Consider the following 20,513-nt stretch of genomic DNA (forward strand, 5'->3'; position numbering starts at 1 on the left):
TAGACGCATTTTCTACTCATTTCCCTTGTTCAAACGGCTTTCTGCTTGATGTCCCAGAGCTGGCATTTTTGGCAAATGTTGAATGTCAGGGGTTTAGGCACAGTTCCTAGATGTGTCACAGGAAAGAGGCACTCCTATGATTTTGTATGTCTGTCACGGTTCCGCATTTGCACTGCGGTTCCCATGGCAATGACTGCCACGTGTTTCTGTTGTTTTTGTTTCTGTTTTGGCCCTGTCTCCACCCCCTGTTCTGTCATGTGCTTATTACCTGATTGTGTATAGTTGTTTAAATGAGTTACTTATTAGTTTGGCCATTTATATCTCATTGTGTTTAAGATTTGCAAAGTCTCGCTCAGTGCTATCATATGTATTTGGCTATTCTGATTCATCCACCCATCCATCCATCCATCCATCCATCCATTTTCTTCAGCTTATCCAGGTCTGGGTTATGTGGGCAGCAGCATAAACAGAGATACCCAGACCTCCCTCTCAATAGCCACCTCCTCCAGCTCCTCCACGGGGAAACCCAGGCACTCCCAGACCAGACGAGAGATATTGTATAATCTCTCCATCTAGTCCTTGGTCTGCCCTGGGTCTTCTCCTTGTTGGACATGCCCGGAACACCTCCACAGACAGGCATCCAGGAGGCATCCTAGCCAGCTGCCCGAACCACCTTAACTGGCTCCTTTCAATGCAGAGGAGCACTGACTCTACTTTGAGCTCCCCCTGAATGTCCGAACTCCTCACTCTATCTCTAAGGCTGAGTCCAGCCACCCTGTGAAGGAAACCACTGGCTTTAGGAACATGGCTATTCTGATCATAAGACGAACTGACTTCAGATAAGGCTGTCTGCCTGTGCTCTGAACCCTGCTCGGACTTCTGACTTTAATCACTGAATTCCCCATTATAAACAACATACAGAGTTTTCGTACTTGTGTCCTGCCTATCTCTCCCATATGCCACAATGTGATATGCAGGTTAGGTTGCACTCACCATCACAGACCGGAGGCTGAGTCCAGGAACCATGGCTGCTGCAGATGCTCTGTGTGGATCTGGGGTTGGGAGTATAACCTGGGTGGCATGTATACAGGGCCAAGGAGCCAGGGCTGGTGGAAGAATACTGTACCTCGGCATGCTTTAACTTAGGAGGGGGACCACAATCATTTCCTATGAGAGAAAGTCAATAGATCCATTAAATGTCCATTACATCTAAGAAAAAGTCATTACATCCATTAAAATGCTGGAAATACTGTGATATTAAGTATAAACAGAGATATTAACTACATTATTTATCCATTCGTCCTCATTTACTGCTTTATCCTGGTCAGGATTGAGACAAATCCGGAGTTTATCCCACCATGAGGTGGAAATACACCCTGGATGGGAAGCTAGTCCATCACATGGCATCACACAAGCAAATACACACATTCATAACTTGGGGCAATTTAGAGTAGACAATCCACCTACTGGCATGTTTTGGGGAGATGGGAAGAAACCAGAGAACCCAGAGGAAACCAAAGCAGACACATGGAGAACATGTGAAACTCCATGCAGGCAGTAAATCAAGCTCAGGATGAAACCCCAGAACTGTGAGACTCCATTGCTACCTGATGAGCCGCCATGCCATATTAACTGTAGTTATTAGTTATATAATATGGACAAATATAGAGCTTTGCAATTATACTGAAACACATTGTGATTGCAATACACCGATGTATTGAAATGCATGGGCTCAAGACAAGTTCACAGTTTGTCAAACTACCCACAGAATCAGCCAGAATGCTTACAAAGCACAAAGCTCATTTGCATATTGCATGTTTCTGTGATATCAGTAGTGCAAAGGTCTACAATGAGGTTATTGAGTTACTGCAGCCATAAGTACATATCAATACCAAAAATATATATCTATCTGGTCAATTCAAATTATGTTTAGGAGCTCTTAATGCTAGGATGGCCATGATAATAATAACCAAATTACAAAATAGTAATTACACTGAGGAATAAAGTATATGTTGATAATGAATCATCATTGGAGCATGTCAACAGTTGCCATAATAGTACACTAAATAGGGTGTAAAAACTATATTTCATAATGTGATGAACGACAGGCCTTTCTGGTTCATTAAAAACAATATAGCAAACAAAGCAAATGGCATTACTCCGAAACATGAGACGGGTTAAAGGTCAGGCAGTTGACAAACAGGAATGAATTAGACAAGAGTAAATCAAACAGATGATTTTTTTTTTTGTGATAGGTCGGTAACTCGATTATGACTAACTCGAAGAGGTAAACATCATTGGAGTTGTAGTCTGCAACTTTGGGTCTTCAGTAAGTGCCACGGTACCTACTGTATATAATGCACTTATATAGGGAACAAGTATTCAGATCAAACTTTATTATCTCTGCCAAGCATTGAAAATACAAATTTGCAAGTGCAAAACTAGAGTCTGCATTCTTCTTTGAATAATAATGCATAATAATGATGATGATGCAAATTGACCACTAATGTATCTATAGCATTTACAATCTTGTGTTAGCAACGAGATTACACTGGTAAATATTCTGTTTTTCTCAGTGGTTTGAATAATATCTATAGTAGCCAAAAAGTAGCTAAAATTACAGTAACTGGTGTGTATTTTATGCATTCTCTTATTTAATTTTTTTTTTTTTTTTTTTGTGAACAGCTGCAACACATAAAAGTTGATCTTTTTCTTAAACTAGAACCACTAGGACTTTGATTGCATCCTTCACATGGCCTACCCATAAACAGAGAGGAATAATAAAAACTGTAAACATCAATATTGTGTAATGTTTCCGATGACATGGGGCTGATTCATTCCTTGTGCAAGAGCATGAATGCAACCTTACCTTGTGGAAAACCCACAAAGCCTGAAATAGCGATGTCACTGTCAAGAATTACAACCACCATTCAGAATGAGGATCAGATTTACAGAACACTTCTTCCGGCTCTGTTTCTCTCTGGGGAGGAAAACTAGGGCCAAGTACCCCAGGATGAACTGGCATGCATTACCTCTTCCTGGCATCGTCTCTTATTTCCCCTCTAACCTCTCTATAAGCTGCACTTACTGCGATGGATGTTTTAGCTATTGTAGGGAAAGATGTCAAACAAAATTGATTACTGTATTACAATCTCTGGGGCATTTCTAATGAAAGACAAGAGAGACGGCTTACCGTCCAAAGCCGGACTGGCTCCTTTGCTGATCTCACAGTGTCTTCCCATAAAGGATCCAGGACACTCACACTTGTATTTGCCGATGTAATGGAAACATGTTCCTCCATTCATGCACGGGCCAGAGGCACATGGGTCTGGTTTCCCTGCACACAAACACACAGCATACTGTCAACGCTTGTACTATCCAAGCTTTTGTGTACAGCTTTAATGTGTTCTACACAGAGGCCCTACTCTGTTAAGATCCCAAGTAAAAAAGTGCTATTCTACGCATGCAGTCGGATAAACTGCATGTGCAGTTGCAGTTGATTTACAAGGAACAATCTTGGAAATGACATCACTCATAGTAGAAGAACTCAATATGTAAATCTGGAATGAGCATGTGTGAAATATTCTCTATAGTCATGCCAAGTTCAAATCATAAACATGACTCCTGGAAGAGTAAAAGTGAAACTGAAACTTGCCACATGTATGCGTAATTACACATCACATCTAACACCTATTAAATGCATCATATTCACCGAATTGAAATACTGGAGACATGAGTCTGTGCTCTGCTCATTAGGTATACGAACAGAGGCTATGTTTAAATGCTGTTGGAATCAGAAGTCCAGATATAACTAATCCCACAAGCAACTTTATCATTTATTTCTTAAACTGAGATATTATTTTGAGAAATCTTACAATATAAACTTCACTATATATTTTTGTCTTCAAATGGAAGAAAGTGCCAATTTAATACCAGTCCATTGGGTGTATCAAAATGCAGATGTAATTCCTGTTCCTGAAGTAGCGTTCAGGATGCAGTAAGTCACATTGCTAGTGCTAACTTTATATATTTGCATAGTAACAGCTCTGTCGTTTTCACCTTTAGGTAGAAATGCTCTAAACTGCTCATTCGTTACAGTAAACACACAAAACATTGCAAGACATGCCTTGCTTACTTAAAAATACAAAATCCCTCCAAATCCCCACCCACTAAAATACATGTCTAGGCTAGAATGTCTGAATGTTAATGGTTGGGTGTATCATTTGTTATTTCTGCATTATTTGATATTTCTTCTGTTTAGAGATCAAAGGGTGCTAGAGTGTTTCGTCAAAGCGAATGTTCATTTGCTGGAATGATTATTTAAAAAAAAAGAAAAAAATTGTTATTACAAATTTGACAAAAAAATCTGTTTAAAATGCTTATATTTACGTGCATAGTCAAAGACGATGACCTTTAAACTCAGCATTTTTCAATTCACGTTGAAGGCAAAACTGAAACGCATCAGTACTGCTACAGGTCAGAATTCACTAATGCTTTTGCATGCGCAATAACCTTTCATTCTACTCAACTGCTCAGCTGAAGCACAACTGGACTCCGCGGAAAGTCTGTTGTCTGCATATCAAATTATTTGTATGTGAATGAGTTTGTATGATCAATCTGAGCAAGTGCAAATATTTGTATCTACAGTTTGTGCAAATGTGATGTTTCAACATGTGTGAGCAGTCATTAATCATTACAGTAGCTCTGAGAAAGAGCTACACAGTGTTTTCAGGCGTATGTGCCAGGGTATGTTTTTGTTCCAGAACATGAAGGATCCAAGTTTTGAATGATTTCCAGCACACCGAATTGCTTTACACGGCCAAACAGTTGCACAACTCTAATATAAGACAAAGTCAGGATAATGAGATTCCTGAGATGAAAAGCCTCTTGGCTTTGAGGTGCTGCTTTTTCTTTGCAGAGATTTTATGGCACTGCGTGTGCGGAAGTGCACTTGTCCAAACATGAATGAAAGCAGATTGCACACTTCTTCCACTTGAAAGGGAAAGCGCGTGGTTAGAGCTATACTGAGGGAATCGTGGAAGGATAATTCGGTGAAAAAACTCCTGCCAGCACACTCACACATGGGCCTTTAATTGTGGTCATCAAACTCATAAAACAGAAGTGTAGTTGTGCACAATTCTCTCCAACACCTTAAAGCTCTTGGCACAAAAATGGTAGTCGCCCTTTTATACTCACCCACTTCACAGTGTTTTCCTGTAAACCGGTAAGGACACACACAGTAGTAACTCCCTGTCTCTTCTTTACAGGACCCGCCATTTCGGCAGGGGCTAGAGGCACACATACTTAATCTGACTGAGGATAAAAAAGGAAGAGACAAATCAAGGCTGCATGTATCACTAAGCATTTCATAAGGGTGCCATTTGACAATACATCGCATAGGCAAAAAGAATGACAACTGAGCTCATACACACTTATGCCCGTTATTACCTTTTTCACAGTTTTCCCCTTTGTAGCCATGCTCACACTCGCAGGTATAGCCTCCATCATGCTCATAGCAGTAACCCCCATTTTGACATGGCGAAGAATCGCAGGCCGATTGGGGCTGTACTGGAAAACACATACACCAACTTGACCACGTTCCATCACTCCAGGAGAGAGCTGGTAACTTTTATTTGCACTTGAGGGAATGTTTTATTTGTTTGAATGTGTATGCCAATAAATGGCAAAATTGGATTCTGACAGCAGTTCTTAAAAATGAGCCAATGTATATGAAAAGTTAAAGCTGTTAGGGCAGAGTTTGTGAAATTTAAGACACTTTCTTTCACCCAGTTTGTAAGATCAAGCAGAAACCAATGCCTTCTTAAACTCTCATATTGCCAAATAAAAAGTAGTGTGAATGCTTGGAATTTTTTTGAAGCATCCTAGCTGGAAGCGGTGTGTTTATCATCTTCATGTTCTTCAGCGCTTACCATAAGGGTAGAAGTCCCTGTGATCATGCTCAAAGTCAATGCCAGTTTGGCATGTGCAAAGGTATGTGCCCCCATATTCCAAACATGGCCCCCCATCTGGACACGGCCTGCTGTTACTGCATGGTGTCTGTGTGACCTCTATAAACAAAAGACACCATTACTGAGCATAAGTGAGGTGGGTAACAAGGGAAACGAGACCAGACTGCACACTTATGGGAATGAGATTAGAATGATGAAAAATGATGAATCATTGTCTTATATTAATCATCTGCATAGAGGACCACCCAGTCAGAATGAAATGAATCTGTAACCACCAATCAATAGTTCCATAATGATGTTATGCTTATTAAATACATAACGAGAAATGTAAAACCACACTTCACGTGTTATATTTCACACTTTTTTTTACAAATATAATGGACTTTTCATATGTAGTACACGAGTTTTACTTTTACAGGTGAGTTTTACACAATTCATGTATTTCCGTACGATATTTGTAAGGTACCGTGTGGAATATTTAATTATAACGGGTGATTTAACACATTTTTTCTTTAAATGTTCATTTGTCACATGTAGGGCATGTGAGCCAGTTTGTGATCACATGTTGTTCACACGATTTCAAGTGTTTACTTGAGCTCAAATGTCCACTTTCAGGACGTAACAAGTTGTTCACATGTGATCACGTATTACCTACATGATCACATTTGAAAATCTTGTGTGATTTTAAAGAAAGGGCATATTGCCTGTTTTTGGAGCTGCGTCTTAAATCAACGGCCCTGAATAAGGTCACAAGCTAGTATCCTTTCACAGTCTTAATCCCAGGATTATATGAGATCGGCTTTTGACTCTGCTGCAATCTAACAGTTTCAACATGCTTCAACAAAACTGCACAGGATTCACAAAAAACGCGCCAGTCCGTGTACGAATAACAGGGCAGACGGCAAGACCCTTCCGTTCTTCAGTGCTTGCTGTGAAAAAAGAAATTGAGCTAATTAAATCTGTCCGATGTGGTATTTCTCTGAGTTGCTGCTCCTTATATTGAATGTAAATTTAAAGTGAGCACAATTCAAGTTGTCGTGATAGCCGTCTATGAAAAACAGAAACCCCTGAAAAATAAATTAGTGCTAGCCATAATTTCAGTAGAGTCAAAACAACTTAAGGTCACATTTACGTTTTGTGCCAAATGATTAAGAGCACACGCGTGAATGTGTCTAGGAAAGAGAAAGTACTTTGTACTGTATTGTCATGTTAGAAGCACTCTACCAAAAGCCAGCGTTTACTAGAACACTGCTTACAGCTTCTGTAAGGACATACCAAACTGACAGTAGAGTCCAGTGAAACCTGTGGGACATTCACAGGTGCCATTTGCATCGATGCAAACACCTCCATTCTGGCAGAGACACTCTTCTGCAGGGAAGACAGAGACGAGCAGAGAGAACAAGAAAGAGACACTCAGGAGGTGTACACACTCTTGCTTTTATCTTAAAGGAAGTCACTAATTGTTTTAGTATACTGGAGAAGCAAACATTTTAAATATTCCAAAAAAACAAGTTACATTTTTTTTGGCATTAGTCAATGTGGCACCAGGTGTCAATACACAGGAAGCACATGTGTTGGAATGGAAATGTGTTGCAATAACACAATGCAGCAGCAGAATTTTTTTGTTTGTTTTCTCTTGAGTCACTCTTTCACACGTCTTTTCCCACACAGTTCACAGGGTTCAGGACGACAGTCAGTATTCTGCATCTATCTTTCATACTAACTGTATGACTGTTTTATTTTCTTCCCCTCCCTGAGCATAATTGCAGAAATGGATCAAAGGACATGGTAGTATCACTGCTAAATGGCTTCCTTTTGAAGTCCTGGGGGGTTGCGTGAGGATGTTATTTTTCCAATAATATGAAACATGCTATTTGATCGGAGCCTACGGCCCTGCGGGCAATTAATAGAATGTTAATTCAGTGGAGCCATTTTCATGGGCCCTCTGTGAGGCCTTGGGCTTTGATCTCAGTGGCCGATTAGGTGCTTCTGCGTTCTGCCTGCGGGCCGCTGCCTCGTCTTCCACTGAGGACCATCTGCGCCTTTTTCCACTGAGCCTTCCAAGTTCGCCCAGGCAGGAAGGTATTCAGGAGATTTAAGAGAGTCCATATAAACGCTGATAGTTATTTCAGCTCATGGATGAAAAGTAGTGTGAATTTGCAATGGCTCACATACTATTACAGTACTTTAAGGGAGAGAACTCAAGACAAAATCCCCCAGTAGATGACCTGAGAATGGGAAACTGGATTCTGATGCTTCATTTAGGAATGCATTAACCAAACGCATGCATTATAATGTAAAGTGCAGTGAAGACTGGATTTACACACATTTTTAGCACTCTGTAGAATCTCATCACATGGAGTGAAGGTTTTGTGCAGACAGCAGTGGTATAGCTGACGTGGCCAGAGACAGGATAACAGTTTAACCGACTGTCACCATACTAGGGAGTGTTACTTTCATGCAAGCACGGGCAAACGATCAGATACGAAGCTCGCAGAACAAACAAAGGCCACATTCATTAACACGAACCTGCATGGATGCTGTGTAATGCATTCACTCATCCTTAGTAACTGCCCCGTCAGGATTGTGGTACTTTAAATTGGGCTACAAGTTCGTTTATAGTTTTGGAAATAGAACCAACTAAATTTGTCAGAGAATATTGTAGATAGGTACAAACAAAAATCATCTCCAGCTGAGACCACTCACAGTATGTAAGACTTTTTTTATTCCTAGATAGTGTTATTTCCTAATTGCTCGTACCACAAAAGTATTTTAAAATGGTTATTATTCCCCTTACACGTTACTTTTGTGACCAGAACACTGGTATTTTGAAAAGAAAACTATTTATTTTGAAAACTACTCATTTCTAAATCTTTTGCAGTCATTTTTGTGCGAGTTTAGTACAAATACATGTTAGTTTTGATTGATATTTTTTTTATCTTCTGACTTTATGTGAACAAAAATATGGAAATAAATCTGTTTTCTCAATGGAAATAGCTACATTTCAAAATACCATTGTCCTGGTCACAAAAAGCAAAGTTTGAGGGGATTAATAGCTACTTTCTATTCTTTTGAAGCATAACCAAATAGAAAATAAACTGGAGGAACTGGCAGAGAATTCACATACCATGCTGACAAAGCTGGTATTTGTACCTCTGGGTTTTTGTGCCCCAACATCTCCACCCCTTGGCCCCCAGACCAGACTGCACACTTATGGGAATGAGATTAGAATGACGAAAAATGATGAATCATTGTCTTATATTAATCATCTGCATAGAGGACCACCCAAACAGAATGAAATGAATAAGTAACCACCAATCAGTAGTTCTATAATGATGTTATTCTTATTAAATACACGAAGAGATTTGGTGCAAATGTAAAACCACCCTTACTTATGTTTCTTGTAGGGTACAGTGTGCGGTTTTAATTATAACGGGTGATTTAACGCATTTTTCTTTACTTTTGTCACATGTAGGGCATGTGGGTCAGTTTTCAGATTTGATTTTTCCAAGTGATCATATATTGTTCACATGATTTCAAGTGTTTACTTGAGTTCAAATGTCCACTTTCAGGACATAATAATAATCCAAACATTACCTACATAATCACATCTGACAACTTTGTGTGATTTTAAAGGAGTCTGTTTTTGAGCTGTGTCTAAAATCAACAGTTCAAAATAAGGAGTGTTGATTTTACTCAATTTGTCCTGAGTTCTCTCCCTTAGGCCTGTAATAGTATGTGAGCCATTACAAATTCACAATACTTTTCATCCATGAGCTGAAATAACTATCAGCATTTATGATGACAAAGCTGGTATTTCTACCTCTGGGTTTTTTTGTAAAATAATAAAAAAATATATATATATATATATCCTTCTAGTTTAGGTCATGACAACTTTGGATGTAAATCCAAATGCAGATACAGGTACGGATGGGATAGATACGGATAATTGGAGCAATAAACAGATATAGACACAGATACAGCCATTGTGTTACAAACCTAGTAGAGAAGGGGTGAACAAGCATAATTGTAACCCAGATCATTCACTGTTTTCTTACTGTGGACATGGAAAATTTATGAAGCTCCAGCCACAGACCTCAGGATAACCTATGTTTCTCAAAATCATCCGAGGCCGGTTAAGCCGATTGCACTTCAGATAAACCGAACAAACACTCTTACCAAAACCAAACCCCTAAACCAACTACTGCTACAGTAGACAGTGTAAAACATCACAGCCACAGGACCACAAGCCTGGATGTTCACTAACTGTCACATCTTTACCTAAATACCTGGGAAGTGAATTCCAAACAGAGGTGCCATCTCATAAAATCTAGGCCCTTTCAAGTCTAGACAGGAGGCCCTTCCTCTTGTTGGTAAACTAATAAAAGGTTCCATAAAGCAATTATTTTGCAACATCAGGCGCCTTTCGCTGTGAGGGCTGCATAATAAACAGGGCGAGGCCATGTCGGTTTGGATAATTACTCTCATCCAACACAGCGGCATCGTCTTCATGGGCAGCGCTCCAAATTCCTGTGGCATAGCACTGTCTGACACAAACTCCTACTCTGTGCTGTATAATTGCCCAACTAAGAAGGAGATACAGCATGGAAGAAGAGCACAATACCAGTCGTACCTTCGCAGTGATCTCCATAGTAGCCTGGTTTGCAGGTGCAGTTGTAGTTTCCAGAGCTGATGTACTCGCAGATATTGCAGCCGTCTTGCTCACAGGAAGCTGGACACGTTGAGAAATCAAAGGTCAGGACAAATTTTGTTAAGAGATAAAGATGAAAAAAGCGCTTAAATATGAAACAGGTTGAGGCTGACCTGTCTGGTTAGCAATTTCAATACTGGAGGAATTGGTCACGATTACTAATTCTGTTGGAAAGGAAGTAAAGTTGTGATATTTTGCATTATAATTGGGTCTCAAGACTACATCTTCACAAACTGCAAATCTTCATAGTACAATTAACTAAGATAGGGCAAGTTTATGAAGCTCAAAACACAGTTTCAAATTAAAGGTGAAGTGTCAGTTGAGAATTGAGAAGAGAAGAAGAACAGGGAGAAGAAATATTCCCGCAAGACCCATGACAGCACTTAATCATCACAAATTCTGCATACATCTTCATGCTCCAACCTTAGAAAGAAGTCTGGCTTAACACAGAGCTAATGGTACTGAGCTAGCTGGCTAACAGACAATCCCAATAGCACATACAGATTTTATATATGACTGAAAACAGAGTGTTATGTCAAGGATAATGCACAAAATCAGCCTTGGATCCTACAGGTATAATGTCATAATGCTGTAGTGTCTTTTCAGAAAGATTGTCATGTTATTGCTGACAAAATGTTCTTGGGCGAGTTGCTAGCAATGGCCTTTTCCCATCAGAGAGGGCTTCTAATCTCTAAATCCTACATCCAGCAGATTTAACATAAATAACTGTCTGTGTTATAAGCGTGACTTGTGCTAAACTCAGACAAAATACACTAAAATGAAATGCCTAAGAACTAGAAGATGCTGCAGAAGCTTTTAGCAAATACATGTGGTCAGTGATTCAGACATACAACCAGATGCTGCAGTCATCCCAGCTCGTCCTCTCCATTTATTCAGAATTTCAATTTTGGACAGTATGTGTCTGTCCCCGACGGAAAAATGTTACAATGGAGGAAGGAAAAAAAAAAAAAAAAAAAAAAGAGAAAGTAGGTCTGGCTGGGTGAATGATCATTTTCAATCATGAAACATTTTTCCCATTGCAACGGGAAATAAAAACAAAGGTTGGAAAAAGCTTAGTGTCTGGCACACAGAGAGTAGAAAAAGAGCAGCTTTTAGTAGCAGTCTCCAGACAGGAAGTTTAAAAAGCACTCACCTGTCTCACACTGGCTTCCAGTGAAGTTTGCGGTACAGGTGCATGTGTAATTATTCACCTTGTCCTCACACACACCTCCGTTTACACATGGATTGGACTCACACTCATTAATGTCTGGATCCACAAACACAAAAACACAAGCTTCATTCATGAGCGACGAGGACCTTTAGGGAGTTAATCTCCGGAACCGCTTTTTATTGACTTTATATTGAAATCTTAAGACTTGAGGATGTCTTGCAGGTGCATGGTTATACTGAGCAGGTGTCTAGCATTAAGAGTAATCCAGTCTTATGTAGAAACAAGGCATCACAATATTTGCAGGGCCAACACTTTAATTCCCATGATGTTTCCCAACCAGGTTTGTGTTTCATCAATAAGCTCTGGTCTGGCGAGTCCAGTTTGTTAAGCAAGGAGATCACATTGCCCCAAAATGTCACGTCAAGGACAGAATCGTGAACTCAGGATTATTTGTAACACAACACATGACCCAAAATGAAAGCCCAAGGGGGAAAAAATGGAAGTAACCAATGATAAGCTCTTACCGATGGCTTTCAGTGCAAACCTCCACAAGGGATGTCTGCCAGATGAATACTAGTAGTACTAATGTGGAAAGCAGGCTGTGTCCCCTGGGGAATATACTGCCAGCTAAGTAACACTGTTTAATGCCATGCTCACCTGTCTCACACACAGATCCGGTGTAACCCGCCTGGCATTGGCAGGTGAAGCTCCCCTCGCCCTCCATGCATCGCGCTCCATTGAGGCATGGATTCTCCTGGCACTCGTCAATGTCTGCAGGCAACACACGTACACACACACGCACAGGATATTTACTCAGCTGATTAATATATCCGCCACGCCATTCCCCTCACTCTGAAAGTATGTGCTTCTGGCTGTGAAAAGTATTAGAGGTTTGATACATCTCTGCAGGCTGGACTGTGGGAACGAGAGGGAGCCTGCAGTCCATGTAGCGCCCGGAGAGGGGGGACAGGAGAGGTGGAAAAGAGATGGAAAAGAGAGCAAGGCCAAATCATAGCGTAATGCTTACATTTACACATTTATGGCATTTGGCAGACACTTTAATCCAGAGTAACTTCCAGAAGTGCTTGGTTATCAACCTGGAAAGCATTTCCTTATGTTAGTTCAGTTTGGCCCGAGTCTAAGGATACCAGCAAGGTGCTGCTGGGGACAGGAGTCAGTGCTGATGGGGAGGAAAATAACTAATACGTTTCAATTTACACAATTATTGTTCATTTAGATTGGTCATGTCTGAATTTGAAGCTCATACTGGGGTGTTCAGTTTATTCCACCACCTGGGAAGCAGCACATAAGAGTCTAGATACTTCCTTGAGTCTTGATGAGAGGTGGGTTAAGATGTACCAAACTTAGCTTGAGTGATTTGAAGTATTCTACCATTGCCGTAAGGTGTGGTTTACTGTGGATTTAGTTGCATAAATCTGAATGCTACATGCTTTGTATATGTTGCTTTGTTCACAGCAGAATAAAACAAGAATGTTATCTATGTAGCTGATGAATCTAACAGAGGTGAGAAGTAACAAAGTACAATTTGTTACCATATTTAAATATATTTTCCCCGGCTTTTGCCTTCTACTCACGACATTAAAAAGAAAAACCTTCGACTCACTACATTTCAAAACAGATCAGTTTTTTAACTAATGAAGTTTAGATATTATTAGAAATATCAATATTCTCTGGTAACATGGATGCCCATTCTTTGCCCTTGACATGCATCTCACATCTTTTGTATTCTCTGAGCAGTTTTTGGGTCCCTTTCCTCAGCACTCTTCTTAACATACAGTATGTGTTCTAACCTTGCCAGAGTGCTCATGATCTACATACGGTGCTGCTTGAAAGTTTGTGAACCCTTTAGAAATTTCTACATAAATATGACCTAAAACGTCATCAGATGTCATAAAAGTATATACAATTAAACATATCAGACAAAAAAAAAATTATACTTGGTCATTCATTTATCGTGGAAAATGATCCAATGTTGCAAATCTGTGAGTCGCAAAAGTACGTGAACCTTTGCTTTCAGTATCTGGTGTGACCCCCTTGTGCAGCAATAACTGCAACTAAACATTTCCAGTAACTGTTGATCAGTCCTGCACATCGGCTTGGAGGAATTTTAGCCCGTTCCTCAGTACAGAACAGCTTTAACTCTGTGATGTTGGTGTGTTTCCTCACATGAACTGCTTGCTTCAGGTCCTTCCACAACATTTCTATTGGATGAAGGTCAGGACTTTGACTTGGCCATTCCAAAACATTACCTTTATTCTTCTTTAACCATTCTTTGGTAGAATGACTCGTGTGCTTAGGGTCGTTGTCTTGCTGCATGACCCACTTTCTCTTAGGATTCAGATCACAGACAGATGTCCTGATATTTATCTTTAGAATTTGCTGGTATACTTCAGAATTCATTGTTCCATCAATGATGGCAAGCTGTCCTGGAGCAGATGCAGCAAAACAGGGCCAAACCATGATACTACCACCAGTATATGTCACAGATGGGATAAGGTTCTTATGCTGGAATGCAGTGTTTTCCTTTCTCAAAACATAACGCTTCTCATTTAAACCAAAAAGTTCTATTTTGGTCTCATTCATCCACAAAACTCTTCCAATAGCCTTCTGGCTTGTCCACCTAATCTTTAACAAATTGCAGACAGGCAGCGTTGTTCTTTTTGGAGAGCAGTTGCTTTGTCCTTGCAACCCTGCTATGCACACCACTGTTGTTCAGTGTTCTCCTGATGGTGGACTCATGAACATTAACCAATGTGAAAGAGGCCTTTAGTTGCTTAGTTGCTGGGCTCCTTTGTGACCTCATGGACTATTACATGTCTTGCTCTTAGAGTGATCTTTGTTGGTCTCCACTCCTGGGAAGGGTAACAATGGTGTTAAATTTTCTCCATTTGTACACAATCTGTGTGACTGTGGATTGGTGGATTGGACTATGGATTGATCCAAACTTTTCAGAGATGATTTTCCAGCCTGATGAGCCTCAACAACTCTTTTTCTGAGGTCCTTAGAAATCTCCTTTGTTCGTACCATGATACAATTCCACAGACATGTTGTGAACAAGGCACTCACTCACACCTCATTGTCATCCCATTGATTGAAAACACCTGACTCTAATTTCACCTTCAATTTAACCGCTAATCCCAGAGGTTCACATACTTTTGCACTCAAAGATATGCAATATTGGGTCATTTTCCTCAATAAATAAATGACCAAGTATAATATTTTTGTCTCATTTGTTTAATTGGGTTCACTTTGTCTACTTTTAAGATTTGTGTGAAAAACCGATGATGTTTTAGGTCATATTTATGCAGATATATAGAAAATTCTGCAACAATGTATATTATTTAGTTAATAATCTACATATATTAGGAAGCATATTTTTGCATCTAATGGATGTGAAAAGAACGAGGGGGCGATGATAACTAGAGTTTTTATGAAAATTTGTAAATGTCTTCATTCTATGTTAAAGAAACTGGATACAGTGGGGGAAATATGTATTGAATGCATCAACATTTTTTCAGTAAATATATTTCCAATGAGGCTATTCACATAAAATTATCACCAGACATCAGTATTAACTCAAGAAATCCAGAAATATAAAGAATTCATAACATTAACATCCTTAAATAAAGTTATAGGTAATAAAGTGGAATGGCACAGGAAAAAAGTATTATTCAGTACTTATTTCCCCCACTGTAAAGTGCTCTTTCAAATGCTTAAAAGAGAAATGAGATGAATTTTATCTGTATAAACCAGGAATTAAAACACATGAAAACCTATGGGGCTGAGAAAAAACTGGGGAAAAAAATAATGCATTGTATGATCAGCAAGAAATGTGGCAGTAAAATGTTGCTTGAAGAAGAAACTATGTTGTTGCTCTTTTTGGACTTTGAAAGGTCTCTCTGCCCTCAAATAAACTTGCTCTCAAATAAAATTATATACAGTGTCCGCCACTCATATTGGCACCCTTGGTAAATATGAGCAAAAAAGGCTATGAAAATTTTTCTTTATTGTTTAACATTTTGATCTGTTGTTAAAAAAATTCACAAAAATACTCTGCTCTCATGGATATCAAACAATTGCAAACACAACACAGGTTTATAAAATATCTTTGTTAAATATAAGCACGCAACAATTATTGGAACCCTTTTAGCCAATACTTTGTGCTACCTCCCTTTGCCATGATAACAGTTCTGAGTCTTCTCCTATAATGCCCAATGAGGTTGGAGAATACATGGCAAGGGATCTGAGACCGTTCCTCCATACAGAATCTCTCCAGATCTATCATATTTTGAGGTCCATGTTGGTGGACTCTCCTCTTCAGTTCACCCCACAGGTTTTCTATGGGTTTCAAGTCAGGGGACTGGGATGTCCATGGCAGGACCTTGATTTTGTGGTCAGTAAACCATTTTTGGGTTGATTTTGATGTAGGTTTTACATCATTGTCCTGCTGGAAGATCCAACCACGGCCCATTTTAAGCTTACTGGCAGAGGCAGTCAGGTTTTCATTTAATATCTGTTGATATTTGATAGAGTCCATGATGCCATGTATCCTAACAAAATATCCAGGTCCTCTGGCAGAAAAACAGCCCCAAAACATTAAAGAGCCACCACCATATTTAACCGTGGGCATGAGGTACTTTTCCATATGGCTGCCTCTCTGTGTGCGCCAAAACCACCTCTGGTGTTTATTTCCAAAAAGCTCTATTTTGGTTTCATCTGACTATAGAACCCAATCCCATATGACATTCCAGTAGTGTCTGGAAAACTGAAGTCCCCTGAGTTTGTTTTTGGATGAGAGTAGAGGCTTTTTTCTTTAAACCCTTCCAAACAACCTGTGAAGATGTAAGTGACTTTGGATTGTAGTTTTGGAGATTTTCTGACCCCAAGATGCAACTAGCTTCTGCAGGTCCATGCCAAATTCCAGGCTGATTCATAATATTTCCAGTTGACTGGAACTTCTTCATTATTGCCCTGATGGTGGAAATGGGCATTTTCAATGCTTTTGCTATATTCTTATTAACTTCCCATTTTGTGAAGCTCAACAACTCTTTGCCGCATATCACAGCTATATTCCTTGGTTTAACCTGTTGTTATGAATGAATAAGGGAATTTGGCCTATGTGTTACAGTACCTCATATTTGCAGAAAAATTAGTTCATGCTTTCATCACCTCTAGGTTGGATTATTGTAATGCCTTACTCTCTGGATGTTCCAGTAGGGGCATAAACAAGCTCCAGTTAGTCTAGAATGTCTAGAATGTAGTCTAGAGTCCTTACTAGAACCAGAAGATATGACCACATCAGCCCTATCTTATCCACACTGCATTGGCTCCCAGTAAAATTTTGCATTTATTATAAAATACTACTACTGACCTATAAAGCACAGAATAGTCTCGCGCCACAGTACCTGAGCAAACTTTTGGTCTTTTATGATCTGCCACGCCTACTTCGATCAAAAGGTGCAGGCTATTTGTTGGTACCTAAAACAGTGAAGGCTACAGCAGGGGGAAGGAGCTTTCACTTACAAAGCCCCACAGTTAAGCCCGAAGTATACTTCACTTTTCATGCATTTGCTAGGAACAGTGTACAGTACGGGTGACACAATTTCATAATTAGCAGAGCATACGTACTGTACGCGCACCGCTAGATTTTTCTAACCACATGTATTTTGTATCTACAGGTCCCACATGTGCATTTAATTCTTTTGCACTATTTAGTTGTTCCACAGGGCCATTGATTCTCAAGGTAGTCGAAGAAACAAATGGAATTAATGGAAGAGACAGAAACAAGTGCACTGGTTGAGAGGTCGCACAGACCGTCTTCTCTTTCTCTTTTTAAAAATTTCTTCTTCCTCTAGTAACAAGTGAAGCAGCATGTCTTTCTCCTCCATTGTTCTTCATGTTGTTGTGATTCTTTTTCATTGTCATCCTTCACACCAGAAGACCTGCTTTACTGTTCTGTACTGACTCTTGTAGGCCAGGAGGGGTAGTGCAAGTTGTCGTAATGCACATGCATCGACCGCCTGTGTAAACGTACATGTTAAACGGAGTATACTTTGAAAAGCTATGCGTATGACTGTGTGCATATGCTAGCGTACACATAAAAAAACAAAGTATACTTTGGGCTTTATGGAACAGCTTTCCAAATAGTGTTAGGGACTCAGACACAGTCTCAGTATTTAAGTCCAGGCTGAAAACATATTTGTTTAGTCAAGCTTTTTGTGAATAGGTTTTTCTTAGGTAAAGGACCAGATCTAGAGGGCTCACAGGCATAGACTGTTGTTGTGAACTGGGATGTTTGGATGCTGCCCCCCCCCCCGCCTACGCCGGTCTACGCCGGTGAGCATCCAGAGTGTTGATATCGAGAGGGTGGAGACGTATAAATTCCTGTGTGTTCACCTCAACAATAAACTGGACTGGTCCACAAACACAGATGTCCTGTATAAAAAGGGCCAAAGTCGTCTCCACCTGCTGAGGAGACTGAGGTCTTTTGGTGTGTGCAGAACCCTGCTAAAATCTTTCTATGACACTGTGGTAGCATCTGATATCTTCTATGCAGTAGTTTCCTGGGGAGTCGGGAGCACAGAGAGGGACAGGAAACGTCTCAACAGACTGGTTAAGAGGGCTAGCTCTGTCCTGGTCTACCCTCTGGACAGAATAGAGGTGGTGGGGGAGAGGAGATTGTTAGCTAAGCTGGCGTCTATCATGGGCAATTCCTCTCACCACCTCTATGAGACATTGGGGTCCCTGAGCAGCTCCTTCAGCAGCAGGCTGCTGCATCCTCAATGCAAGAAAGAGCGCTACCGCAGGTCCTTCATCCCTACAGCAGTCAGACTTTTTAATGCGATCATCAACCTACACATTATTATTTGTTGCTCACCCCTCTATTGTTAACTGTGCAATAACCCATTCATCCATTTATATATATAAACAAGTTGTTACTCATCTGTATATATTCAAATTTGTATTCATGTTTTCATACATTGAGGTGTCCACAGTGTACATATTACCATTATTATTATTTTCTTATTACTTTTATTCTTATTTTTCTATTCCTATTGTATATATATTTTTAGATACATTTTTTTCTCTTCAATTCTATCCCTATTTTATCTGTATTCTTTCCTATCTGTTTTTTTGTGTAATTGAGCTGCTGTAACGAGGGAATTTCCCCAGTGTGGGATCTTATCTTATCTCATCTCATCTTATCTTATCTTATAACCCCAGTTCTATGAAACAGTGACTATGTTTACATGGACAGCCGTAATCTAATTATTGACCTTATTCTGAATAAGACAATATTGTGATTAAGGTGTTTACATGAGTCGCTTTTAGAATATTCCTTTCATGTACCCGTTTTACATGTTATAGAACATAGTTCGATTAACAGCACACGTCATTACGTCACCGCGCCACACCGTCCGACGTTCCCTCCAGAATTTCACGTATCAACATACAGTTCGTCTTCGTTATGGTACCGTTTACAGTTTTGGGTGTTTTTATGTAAAATTTTTACGAACGCTTCAAGTGCGGTTAATTATTTGTCATGCTGTACGTGCTAATAGATGACTGCTTGAAGCCGTGGGCTGCATCCCAAACAGCGTACTTAACCACTGTATAATAGCCGAGATACACGTATTTCACCTACTATATGCATGTGTTTCGCCTACTGTGTGGTAGGTGACTACGTGGTTTGGGATGCAGCTGTGCTCTCTTATTTGCCGTAAAACGGTTAAGCACTGCCGTGTGTGATCGTGTCCTGTCACAAAATGCGGTGAAAACTCCACCTATAGGAAGAGCAGCTGTACCTGACCTCTGCAGAAGCATCCAATTGCACCAAGTCTGGCTATGACAGACAGGAGCATGTGTCCAATGCCAGGTAAGGGATCCACCTATGGGAGAAATAGATAACTCCCCGGTTGCCCAACATACTCACAGTGAGGCCCTGTAAGCCAGGGGATGGTCACCTAGATAGGTGGTACTTGACGCATCCCATAATGACGCGCCTGGTAACACCATGCACAAGGGTGATAGTGGTATGCAGGCAGAACATGGAGGACATGCTGGTGACATGAATAAGAAAAGCCTTTCTGCCCAAGATTCAAGAGGGAGAAGAGGGTATAAAGGAGGAAGGCTACGAGGAGCCCACTCCTAGAACAGAGTGAGCTCCCGGGGTCTTAGTGACATCGAGCTGGTAGTATCTGACTAATGTATGGGGAGAGGCCCAGCTCACAGCAGAACAGATGTCCTGCAATGAGACTTCCTGAAACAAAGCCCATGAGGCAGCCACGCCCGTAGTAGAGTGTGATCCTCCGCAGAGGAGAAGGGAGGAGGATGAAAAGTGGAAAGCTCAATCGGGACCAAAGAGACCCTGCCTGGGCTCCACCGCTGCTGCTGCAATGGGCTGGTTCTCGCAACCAGGGAGACCCAATAGGTTAAGCCAGAGCGCACACTCTCTAACCACCAAGAGGGCCATGGAAAGCCCGCTCACCTAGACAGCTTGGCATGCATTGCAAAGGACAAGGTCATTAATGGTCACAATCTACTTCCAGAGTGAGAGTGAGGGACACCCATCCTCCAGTTGCTGCCCCATGTCAACCTGGAGCTCAGCCTGGTAAGCTGATAGAAGCAAGGAGACATTGAG

General features: G+C 40.4%; 1 protein-coding gene across 1 annotated transcript in view; it reads right to left on the bottom strand.

Annotated features, from left to right (window-relative positions):
* The window catches only part of sned1 (sushi, nidogen and EGF-like domains 1), a 50,739-nt gene that overhangs the window by 14,638 nt on the left and 15,588 nt on the right, over positions 1 to 20,513 (bottom strand). Inside the window, exons 7-16 of the mRNA XM_053636563.1 lie at positions 12,509 to 12,622; positions 11,834 to 11,947; positions 10,794 to 10,844; positions 10,603 to 10,701; positions 7,245 to 7,337; positions 5,931 to 6,068; positions 5,449 to 5,568; positions 5,197 to 5,313; positions 3,194 to 3,337; positions 994 to 1,167 (exon numbers count right to left, since the gene is read on the bottom strand). Of these exons, the coding sequence (XP_053492538.1) occupies positions 994 to 1,167; positions 3,194 to 3,337; positions 5,197 to 5,313; positions 5,449 to 5,568; positions 5,931 to 6,068; positions 7,245 to 7,337; positions 10,603 to 10,701; positions 10,794 to 10,844; positions 11,834 to 11,947; positions 12,509 to 12,622 (1,164 nt within the window). The remainder of the gene's footprint in view (positions 1 to 993; positions 1,168 to 3,193; positions 3,338 to 5,196; positions 5,314 to 5,448; positions 5,569 to 5,930; positions 6,069 to 7,244; positions 7,338 to 10,602; positions 10,702 to 10,793; positions 10,845 to 11,833; positions 11,948 to 12,508; positions 12,623 to 20,513) is intronic.

This window comes from Ictalurus furcatus, chromosome 11 (genome assembly GCF_023375685.1).
Source record: "Ictalurus furcatus strain D&B chromosome 11, Billie_1.0, whole genome shotgun sequence".
Taxonomy (NCBI): domain Eukaryota; kingdom Metazoa; phylum Chordata; class Actinopteri; order Siluriformes; family Ictaluridae; genus Ictalurus; species Ictalurus furcatus.